Source organism: Myotis daubentonii, chromosome 1, assembly GCF_963259705.1.
Source record: "Myotis daubentonii chromosome 1, mMyoDau2.1, whole genome shotgun sequence".
NCBI lineage: Eukaryota > Metazoa > Chordata > Mammalia > Chiroptera > Vespertilionidae > Myotis > Myotis daubentonii.
The window spans coordinates 203,229,736-203,241,828 of record NC_081840.1 but is presented as its reverse complement, the minus strand read 5'-3'; the positions used below and the strand labels follow the sequence as shown (position 1 = coordinate 203,241,828).

At 42.8% G+C, this 12,093-nt stretch overlaps 1 protein-coding gene across 13 annotated transcripts in view; it reads right to left on the bottom strand.

Moving 5' to 3' along the window:
* FRYL (FRY like transcription coactivator) overlaps positions 1–12,093 on the bottom strand; it is a 240,071-nt gene that overhangs the window by 12,608 nt on the left and 215,370 nt on the right. For all 13 annotated transcript variants that reach the window (XM_059671738.1, XM_059671683.1, XM_059671711.1 and 10 more), the window contains 4 exons: positions 8,544–8,794; positions 5,783–5,990; positions 4,034–4,183; positions 3,264–3,362 (listed from right to left, as the gene is read on the bottom strand). In XM_059671738.1, the coding sequence (XP_059527721.1) occupies positions 3,264–3,362; positions 4,034–4,183; positions 5,783–5,990; positions 8,544–8,794 (708 nt within the window). The remainder of the gene's footprint in view (positions 1–3,263; positions 3,363–4,033; positions 4,184–5,782; positions 5,991–8,543; positions 8,795–12,093) is intronic.

The window sequence follows — 12,093 nt, the reverse complement described above, 5'->3', positions numbered from 1 at the left end:
CGCCGCCCCCTGTCATGCACAGAGCAGGGCGGATTGGGAGGTTGCGATGCCACCCTCAGTCACGCTCAGGGTAGGGCCGATTGGAGGGGTTGGGGCACCGCCCCCTGTCACACTCAAGGCAGCGTCGATGGGGAGGTTGCGGCGCCACCCCCTGTCATGCACAGAGCAGGGCTGATCAGGGGGTTGGGGCGCCGCCACTGTCACACTCAGGGCAGGGCCGATGGGGAGGTTATGGCTCTACCCCATCACACACACAGCAGGGCCGTGGGGTGGGGGGATGGGGCGCCACCCTCTATCACCCACAGAGCAGAGCCGATCAGGGGGTTGGGGTGCTGCCACTCTCACACTCAGGGCAGGGCCGATGGGGAGGTTCTGGCTCTACCCCATCACACACAGAGCAGGGCCCGTGGGGTGGGGGGCGTTGGGGTGCCGCACCCTGTCACACACAGAGCCGCAGGGCAATCAGGAGGTTGGGGAGCTCCCCACTATCAGGCACAGAGCAGGGCCGATCAGGGGGTTGGGGCGCCTTCCCCTGTCAGGAACAGAGCAAGGCCAATAGGGAGGTTGTGGCCCCGCCCCCTGTCACACACAGAGCCACAGGGCGATCAGGGGGTTTGGGCGCTGCCCCCTGTCATGCTGATCCCGGTGCCGGGAGACCTCGCGGCTCCGCTGATCCCGGTGCTGGGAGGCATATTACCCTTTTACTATATAGAATAGAGGCCTGGTGCATGGGTGGGGCTGGCTGGTTTGCCCTGAAGGGTGTCCCGGATCAGGGTGGGGGTCCCCACTGGGGTGCCTGGCCAGCCTGGATGAGGGGCTGAGGGCTGTTTTCAGGCTGGAACTGAAGCTCCCAACTGCTCCTTTTTTTCTTTATTTTTTTTTTATTCTGAGCCAGCTTTAGCTCTGAGGCTCCAGCTCTTAGGCCTCCGCTCCTGAAAGCAGGTATCTGGTTTGTTTTGGTTCTACAATCGAAACTCTGTATCAACTCCAGGTCTGAGATCCCGGCTAGCTGAAAGCTGGTTTCTGGGGTTTTGTTTAGCTTCTATTTTTGTAACTATGTTTCAAACTGCCAGCTCAGAGGCCTGCAGTGGCAGGCCGGGAATGTTGGAGTCCTCCGTCACTGAGGCAAGCAAGCCTCATGTTAGTTTCAAGCTGCCTGGCTGCCGGCCACCATCTTGGCTGGCAGTTAATTTGCATATCGCCCTGATTAGCCAATGGGAAGGGTAGCGGTCATATGCCAATTACCATGTTTCTCTTTTATTAGATAGGATACCTTAAGTGACACTTTACTTTTGTCCCTAATTATTCACATACTGTACTTGTGCCTTGTATTCTTATCTGGACTATTAAAGGAATAAGAGATAGGTTCTATACTTCATTTTTCATAGGCCTTTACCTGTGATGGATACTTAAGACCCATCTACTCTATTAAAAAATGTCTACTGTATACAGTTTGTGTGAAAAGGAAAAGCATTTCTTTTTTCTTTTCGGTTTTCTCTGCCCCTGCTAATAGAAAGCGCTTACTCCCCGGGAAGAGAACTGCTGTGCTTTGCCAGACTGGAGACGAAGAAATACCTCTTCGCAGGCGCTACCTATCATCTACCACGCGCTCGTCTCTGCCTTTGCCCGCCCACGCACACACGTCACAGGAAAACGCTCACAGCCTGGTCACAGGTGGCAGATTCTTTCAACCACACCATAATGTATCCTCAGAGAAAGACTTCTATCTCTCCACTTGCCATGTGGTCTCCACACGGAAGCTTTTTATAAAGCTCATATTTCCCACTGTGCTCTCAGAGGGCTAACCTCGGAAAGCCAGATAGGCACGCACTGGACAGAGAGCCCAGAGGCCTCAGATGCTCAGGAAAACCCCGAGGCGAGCGCTCAGAGGTCCTCTTTTCTCTCAGCTACTCAGCGGCCGGTTAACACTTCTAGTGCCGGAAGCAAACTGCTCTTCAGGTCCTCTGCCCATTTTGTACCTGGGTTACTCGTTTGCTTGGTGCCGAGTTGTATGAGTTCTTTGTAAATAGTATTTTGGATATTAATCCCGTGTTGGAGCTGGTGTTTGCAAATATCTTCCCCCATTTGATTGGTTGCCTTTTCATTTTGTTGGTGGTTTTTTGCTGTACAGAAGCTTTTTAGTTTGATATAGTCCCATTGACTTCTCCCAAGAAGACATACAAGTGGCCAACAGATATATGAAAAGATGCTCAGCTTCTCTAGCTATCGGGGAAATGCAAATCAAAACTATATTGAAACACCACCTCACACCTGTTAGAATGGCTGTTATCAACAAGACAGGTAATAACAAGTGCTGGAGAGGTTGTGGAGAAAAAGGAACCCGCATTCACTGCTGGTGGGAATGTAAACTGGTAGAGCCACTACGGAAAACAGCATGGAGATTCCTCAAAAAAACAGAATTACCATATGACCAGCAATCTCCTAGGCATCTACCTGAAAAATTTGAAGACATTTATTCACAAACATATATATGCACCCCTATATTCCCTGCAGCATTACTCACAGTGGCCAAGGCATGGAAACAACCAAAGTGTCCTGTGATGGAGGACTGGATAGAGGTGTGGTACATCTATACTATGGAATACTACTCAGCATAGGAAAAGATGAAATACTGCCATTTGTGACAACATGGGTGGACCTTGAGAATATTATGCTAAGTGATATAAGTCAATCAGAAAAAGCTGAGAATCAAATGATTTCACTCATATGTGGAATAGAAAACTGAAACTTACAGACACAGACAACAGTGTGGTGGTTACCAGAGGGAAGGGTGCTGGGAGATAGTATAGGGCAGTGATGGCGAACCTATGACACGCGTGCCAGAGGTGACACGAGAACTCATTTTTTTGGTTGATTTTTCTTTGTTAAATGGCATTTAAATATATAAAATAAATATCAAAAATATAAGTCTTCGTTTTACTACGGTTGCAAATATCAAAAAATTTCTATATGTGACACAGCACCAGAGTTAAGTTAGGGTTTTTCAAAATGCTGACACGCCGAGCTCAAAAGGTTCGCCATCATTGGTATAGGGTAACGGGGGCCAAATATAAGATGATGAAAGACATTTGTCTTTGGGTGGTGGGCACACAGTGCAATATACAGGTCATGTATCGTGGAAATGTACCCTCGAAAGCTATATAATCTTATTAACAATCATTTTAATTAAAAAAATAAATACAAGAAATTGGAGGGGTGGAAAAAAGCAAACTATTCTTTTCACACAGTAAAAAGGGACTGACCTGCTCGGCTGCTTCTCTCTTGGCATTGTACGTATCCAGGTGTTCTTGCAACTCCAAGACACTGAACTTGAGTGTTTCTAGCAAATCACACGACACCAGCTGTCAAATCAAAAACATTGATCCAGGTTACCATTTCTGGTCATGGTCACGAGACCGGCAACTTCTGGGTCATGGAATGTCTGCTGGCTGGTCTGTGGCCCAACGTGGTGCCAGTTCCCTTCCTGCACTCGGCCCCATCCTCAGGGCTGAGGCAGCATCAGTGGGGTTCCCAGGATGTCAGCAGGACTAGCGGGCCTTCGAACGCTGTCAGGCGCTGGCTCGGGCAAGAATGGCATGTCAGACCAGTATCTGCCTTGAAAGCAACATCTCTGGAGCTTCTTAAACCTTAGTTTCCTTAAATATCTTAATGCATCATGTCCAAATAGGCTGGGAAACAGGGTGGGAGGACCAAAGAACCCTGTTCTTAACGGGGGAGGCCTAACCATCCCCTCCCCGCTTTTATTCAGGAATCATGAAAAAAGTGGACATCTCTACCGCACGACTTGTTAGCTTCCTCATCGAGGACTCTGGAGGGTGCGGGCAGGGAGGGGCCAGAATCAGAAACAGCCACAGGTCACTGCATCTAATATACTGGAATTGTATTTTGCTATGTATTTATAAGCAAGGTGGAAAATATGGACTTTTACACTTCAAAATTCTGAATCAGCCTATTTATTGAATGATACCATTCAAATGTAGTCTTTATCGTGAGCCCTCATGTAAAAACTTACTGTTTCAGCATCCACAAAGACTGTTGGGCATTCCGAACACATCATCATCACTTCCAACGAACTTTTAAATTTGGTGCCAATACGTTGCAGACTCTCACCAAGAAAGCTGACTGCCTCGTTCGTTATGTCTCCAAACTTCCTTTGAATTGTCTATGGAGAAAAGCATATGAGAAAATTTAATATTTCTTAAGAAGGCCTCTTTTCATCTTTAAGTAAAGAAGCATAATTTATTAATTAGGGCAATGTTTTCTTTTGAAATTATTGTAGCAACATATAGAATTCTAATAACTGATCTGTAAATCCATGTTTTTAGGCACCATAGGTCTGTTGTAAGAATGAAATACTTGATGTAGAGAAGTTAGCAAGGTGCCTAGCATGTAGTGAGCACTCAATAAATGTTGGCTCATTATTGTTTTATTATTTTTAGGATTAGAAGCAATCTTAAATTTTTTAAGGTCCCCCACACAGTAATGAAAATACTAATTAATTTAGTATTTAAACTGTTTTTAGGATACTGACTATAAGCTCCTTAAAGGCAGGGACAATCCTATATAATAAAAGCCTAATATGTAAATTGACCAACAGCAAACGATCGGTGGAATGACCTGTCGCTATGACTTGTACTGACCACTAGGGGGCAGATGCTCAACGCAGGAGCTGCCCCCAGCCTGCAGGCCCCAGGGGGAGGCGACCAGTGGTGCCAGGCGGGTGCCAGCGGGGACCCCCTGATTGCCCTGCTGGTCGCCCCGCAGAGGGAGATGACTGGCGGCGGTGGCAGGTGCCAGCGGGGGCCACCCAATCGCCTCACCAGTCACTCCACAGATTGGCCCTGATTGCCGGCCAGGCTTAGGGACCCTACCCGGGCACAAATTTTGTGCACCGGGTCTCAAGTCTATATAATAAAAGCCTAAGCGACCATTAAGACAGAACAACTAGTTGCCATGATGTGCACTGATCACCAGGGAACAGACGCTCAACTCAGGAGCTGCCCCCTGGTGGTCAGTGCGCTCCCACAGGGGGAGCACTGCTCAGCCAGAAGCCGGGCTTACGGCTGGTGAGCGCAGCGGCGGGAGCCTCTCCTGCCTCTGAGGCAGCGCTAAGGAGCAGAGAGCTGGGTGGTAAGGAGCGAGGGGTCCCGGACTGTGAGAGGGTGCAGGCTGGGCTGAGGGAACACCAACCCCCGCCCCCCCAGTGCATGAATTTCATACACCGGGCCTCTAGTGCTTTATATTTCTTTGATATCCCCGATGGTGCCTGGTACACTATAGGAAATTTATCTGTTGTTTTGAAGTTTTATTCTAACTGCTGCAAGGGAGCTACCTAGAGTAGTCACTGTATATAGTACCAGCAGCAGTACAATGTCACAGTGTGAATTTACTAGTATCACTATCTTAGGGGGAAAAAATTTTTAAAGAAAATCAGTGGCAGTATTAAAATTTGAGATACTGATTTTAGACCAGGGGTGGGCAAACTTTTTGACTCGAGGGCCACAATGGGTTCTTAAACTGGACCAGAGGGCCGGAACAAAAGCATGGATGGAGTGTTTGTGTGAACTAATATAAATTCAAAGTAAACATCATTACATAAAAGGGTACGGTCTTTTTTTTTTTTTTTTTTTAGTTTTATTCATTTCAAATGGGCCAGATCCGGCCCGCGGGCCGTAGTTTGCCCACGGCTGTTTTAGACCAAAACACCGTAACTTGATCAGGTAACAATGATGTGAATTCAGAAAGCTTAAACCTCCCTGACCTGGAACAGCCTGGAGAACACATGGAAAGTAAACACGGCGCAGGACCCATCGGAGTCAGACAGCATCTGGTTGACGTGGCAGCGCCAGGCTTCCTCTTCGTCCTCGCAGGCCACCGGCTGGAAGGCGGCGATTATGGCAGACAGGAATGGTGACGGCAGAGGCGACGCCTGCACTTCTGGAAAACCATCTTCCTCTTCCTCATCTTGACTGTTAACACAGATCACAGGAATCATAGAAGAACAGACTCAGTTACTCAGCATGCTTTTAGTCATCCAGTATACATTATTCTTATGAATGCACAACAAACAAAACTTTGTAAGAAAGCACAGGTAAGCACAAGTAAGCAGATTTCTGGTTAGCACCTTCTACTTAGCCTCTGTGGAATTAGAAATCTAATTTCACTCAACTAACCTTAAAACAACCCAAGTCCTAGGACATGCCAGTGCTATGGACTAATTCCAGAAATGGCTATGAATAATTCAGATTAGAAAGCTTTCATGTTACATAAACAAACTCATACATACAGACAACAGAATGGTGGTTACCAGAGGGGAAGGGAGTGAAGAAAGATGAATTGGGCAAAGGGGTCAAATACACGGTAATGGAAAAAAAGTAGACTTTTGGTGTAAACATGCAGGCGTATACAAGATGTCAAATTACAGTGTTGTATACCTGAAATGTATGTTATTAACCGATATTACCTCAATAAATTAAAAAATTTTCCATTTTAAATGGTCACTTTTGGAGGCCCAAATTGATGATGATGATATTAAAAAAGCTTTGGCCATGTACTTTGTGTCAAGTACTTTTTATGGACTGTTTCGTTCATTCTTCACAGCAACGCTGTGAGGGTTAGGCACTATTATCTCCATTTTCTCGATGAGGAAAAAAGTTTGCTTGTTTATTATTTTTAATCCTCACCCAAAGGCATGCTTGAGAGAGAGAGAGAGAGAGAAACATCTATGTGAGAGTGAGAGAGAAACATTAATTGGTTGCTTCCATATGTACCCCAACTGGGAAAAGAACTGGCAACCTTTTGGTGCACAGGATGATGCTCAACCAACTTGAGCCACGCCAGCTGGGCAGAAACAGTTTAGAGAGGTTAAATAATGTGCTTAGGTTGTTGGGTAGGAAATGACAGAACCAGAATCATAGTCCAGGACTATGGGTCCAATCCTGATAATAAAAGCCCTGACAGGCAGTGCCAGCTCAGCTACTTCACATACTGTGTGCTCAGCAGTATGGCAGTGGCAGATTTTATGCAAAAGAAACATACGACCTAGCCATTTTCTGTAAGGAATTTATAATCCCAAGAGTCAGATAACAAAAAATGGAACGATGAAAAGGAAAAGAAAGATGTATTTGGGTTGGACAGTCTATGAAGTGTGCAACTCCGGGACTTGAGGATGCAGAGCTTGCGCCAGACACTCTATAAAGAAACGGGTTCCTCAAGGCCTTGCAGGTGCCTGTTCCACCTTACAAGGCAGAAATTACAGGAGAAGGATCTGAGTAAAGGTTGGGGGAAAAGATGAAAACAAAGCAGATGTTTGAAGTGAACAGTTAAATTACACATCAAAACGCTTAATTTTTAAAATGTCACTGGGGTGACTGATTTGAACAAAATGTATCCTGTATGCTTGAATAGATGTGCCTTTGTAACTAGTAGGGATGCTCTATTCCATTTCAGTATCAGTAAACCATTTGACTTCAGCCTTTTAGAAAGATGAACAGCTGGCTATCTACTCCCACATCGCCTCTGGCATCTCTGAACTTGAGTATGATCGGTGAGTGAGCGAGTGTATAGGCTACTGTCGTATCCAAATAAAAAACAACAAGGTGCTGTTAATGTCTGAATATCCACGTCCATATGTAGGTCAGACTCTAGATATACCTAGAGTGAAAATTATCCTAACCTGTTATACATATTCAAACTCTATTATCAATTGAGGTACAACTGAATAATTTTTATTGTAAGAGTAAAACTGACATTTGATGATTACTAAATATTTCTGTGTAAGACTATCAAGGAGTGTCAGATTGTAGACTAGAGAAACATTTAGAAGGCACAGTCTGACAGTACTAAAAAATCATCAGTTCTGCTCATTATATGTCAAACTTGAAAAATCTGACCGCTGATAATGAAAGTGGAAAATCATTTTTAGATACATTTCAGATTTATTCTGGTATCATAGAAGTTCACTCCATGATTTTGATACTTGGATCTGGCTACGGCCCAATACTGATTTTAACATTTCGCTATTAGGCATGCTGCCAAAATAGGTATTTGCTGCTTCTAAAAATGTATAACGACACTCACTATGCCTTGAGAAATGCTCATTTGTTTTTCCTTAAGTGAATGTTAGCAGAAAATAAACCCACCACAGTAAATCATTTTATCTTTAAAAATGAAGATAGGCCGAAACCGGTTTGGCTCAGTGGATAGAGCGTCGGCCTGTGGACTGAGGGGTCCCGGGTTCGATTCCGGTCAGGGGCATGTGCCTGGGTTGCGGGCATATCCCCGGTGGGAGATGTGCAGGAGGCGGCTGATCGATGTTTCTCTCTCATCGGTGTTTCTGGCTCTCTGTCTCTCTCCCTTCCTCTCTGTAAAAAATCAATAAAATATATATATTAAAAAAATGAAGATAGTATGACTGAAACATACACAGAAACGAAAGTAAACTGGAATAGAGGGTCATATTTGGGAGGGGGTGGGAGCAAAGATATCATCTCATGAAAGTGTTTGTGATGCCTTCTTCTCACCTAGACAGTCCAGAAAAATCCGCTTCTTCCTCCTCACATCTTTCATCGAGTTCTTTCAGAGCTAAGGTGACATCGTCCTCACAGATGGACTCTTGGTAGCTCTCAGGGGCCAGAGGTTCTGGCATGTCAGTTTCCTCTAAATCAAGAATTCCTTGACACACGAGAGAATCCTGCTGTCCTTGAATTACGTATGCCCCTGCATCTCCAAAGGCTGTAATAACCTGTTCCTCCTTTAATACTGAACTTGTATCCTGTGAAAACAGTTTTTTTATGGACTTTAATAACGTTAAAACAGACAATTTATCAACATAAAATAAACGACTATTGCCATCAATATACAACTATTTTATTAAGTTGTCTTCATTCATACAGTTTCATTTTTGGAGTTTTTAGATTCTGACTATATAAAGTTGTTTTTTAGAAATAGTCCCAGGTTTAAAAAAAATGAGATTAATATGTTATCACTTATTGCCACATATAAACACCAAGGAGTTCTCTTAAGAGGATGTGGGTGTTTAGTTAGAAATATATTCTCTGGGAAAATATCTTCTCACATACATATTCTAATTCTACATAAAAAGTTTATATTACTATACATTCTCTCTCACATAAAATATTTTTTTCATTATACCAGAACATTATATCCAGTAAATTCTAGATATAAGGAAGGGGGATAATTCAAAATAGTTAACCCACTGGGCCTTTGGGGCTGCCCATGAATCAGGAACAGGTTTTGACTAATCAGAAGAATTAAACGAAAACAATGATGGTTCATGGTCTTCCTGGCATAAATGAGCTGAATACTTGTGATGTAACAATTGCTTTCGGGTATTAAGACCACACAACCTTATTACATCACTGAGCTACAGTTCAGAAACCACTGGGAAATTTTAGACTTTTGTTTTTGAAAAGTAAATGAATTACAAGCTCATTTATCAAACAGGATGACTGCATTCTTCTAACCCCAAGCAAATGATAATACAGATTTGCGTGGATATTAGTTTAATCAGTTTGAAAATAAGCACTATTTGGTCCCTTACAGTTTTAAGAATAAGACCAGCTTCTTTTATTGCTTAGACCCAAGTTACTACTTAGTTTTACGTTAGTTTCTTATCTTGTTTTCATGGACAAAAATAGAATATTCTTCCAAAATATGAAAAGTAAGTGAAAGTCAGAACCCTTGACTTTTGACCAGGCTGGGCCTTGGTTTGTTCATCTGTAAAATTTATATAATAGAAGATTCTGATCAGGTTCTGGGCTGGGTGCAGATAAATGAATATGGTACGTGTAAGGTAAATACCATGAGCAATAGACAAAGGACTGCTGGTACTCAAAGAAGGGAAAGATCCCATTGGTTGAAACAATTGAGAGCCCTCCTCTTTGGAGGAATCATGTGATGGGCTGTGACAAGACCGGGTTGAGCTGTGGAATGAATATCTGTCCTCCCGAAATTTACATTTGGAACCCTACACCCCCGTGGGTGGTATTCGGAGGTGGAGCCTTTGGGAGGTGATCAGGTCATGAGAGTGGAGCTCTCCTGAATGGGATCAGGGCCCTGAAAGAGGCCAGAGAGCTAGCCAGCTCTTTTTCCCTCCACGTGAAGACATAGCAAGAAAACAGTCATCTGCTACCAGGAAGAGGGCCCCCGCCAGACCATGAACTGGCTGGCACCTTGATCTTGGATTTCTTGGCCCCTGGAACCGTGAGAAACATATTTCTGTTGTTGATAAGCTACCCAGTTTATGGTATTTTGTTATAACAGCCCAAGCTAAGATGGGTAGTATTTCAGGGAAAAGGAATTAGAAGTTGTCAGAGGCACAGAAATATGGCAAGAAAATACAAGATGTGCATGAACGGATTGAGTCTTCACAGAATAATACGTCAAAAAAAAAAATACAGTACAAGTATTCCTTAGTCATCCCAATACCTTATATTCACCACACTCAAAGGTTTCCATCTAAAATTTTTTTGATGATTTGGTCATTAAGTGTTTATGTGACCGTGCTAGAGACATTCCTAGAATTTTTATTGGTGTTAATTTTTCCTTCTATATCAATTTAAACATAACAGGTTGAAATAATCCACCAAACTTCTTAGTTTAAGGCCCTCATTTTTCATTAGTTTATAGCTATGTCTGGTTGTCATTTGTTCTTGGATAATACATTTTATAATTGTATATATATTACATAATATACACTGAAATTTTCTCTAGCACCAGATTTCATGAAGACACTGCTTTTGGGCTAATGGAATGGATTCCATGGCTATATGTAGATTATGAGAATCAAATTTTCTTATTAGACAAACACAAATATACTTTGTTACCTTCGAAGATTCAATACCGATAAGGAATAATTTCTGTCACCCATGAATTGGTTTCCAAACTATTATAAACACTGGAAGAAATCCTCTGTGAAGGTTTCTCTAATAAACACAAGTTCAGAACCGAGTTCCCTTCCAGCCCAGAAGTTATAGTCATGACATGAAACACCGTTGCCTGTTGTTTTTTCTTCCTAATATTAACATAATCTAAGAGGAAAATTCAAAAACACTCCTAGGAATAGATTTTTTTTTTCTTCATTCGTAAAATAGCTCACCTATTAAAATTAATTCTATTCCTTACTTTAAGAAAATGATTTAAGTAATAGAGTTATGGTTTTATTTCAATATCTTGGGGCTTTCATACTTTCTTAAATAGGGGGCATTTTGGGGTCATTTGACATTTTTAGGCACAGCAGGGAAAACCAAATTAGGCCAACATACCCAACAGATACAAGCTTGTATTATTTCTTTTGAGGACAGCATTCTTTTGGGTGATAGTTGTAATGTCAATAGAACTGTTTCTAAATGAAATACTATGGTTTAAAAATATCTCCTTCGTTCTTATCCACCAGTTCACATAGTTTATACTAGTAATGAAACCCACTACTGTGGGAAAAAAACCCTAGAAAATGAAGTGTTTTTCCTTTAGGAAAGGAAAGAAAGTATCATCAGGAACTTTATAGTGCCCAGGAGGTAAGCCCATTAAGTATTATTGGATGAGTGAATGCCCATCTGAAATAACATAATTTCCAATATACCATACTATACAGAAATATGTGAATCATTTCTGGGAGGTAGTTTAGTATGCTTGTAGCTTTTTAATAACCAAAAATGAAGAGTGCCCTATTTGTTAAACAATATTAAAACATATAATCATTAACCTCACTGCTTTTCTGAAGAAGGTATTTCTAGCATCAGTCTGCTGTTTCCATGGTTTCTAATGAGAACGTCTGTTGACCTTTTAACGTTATGATCCAAGCTAGACACAGGGGATTATGAACTGGTAGTTAATGCTCACTTAACAAGCCTCCCAACAGCTGAAAGAAATATCGTCCACTTAAGGTGCACCTCTAAATCCCGCCAGTCCTCGGTTGTAAACATTTCTCCCGCCCAGGCACTTGGTCTTAGTTCAGGCCCTCTTCATCTCTTCTAACATTATCTCCTTATCTCAGCCTCCTCAGTCCACACTCCACACCTCTTACCACGCAGACTCGGCTAAAACACAAGG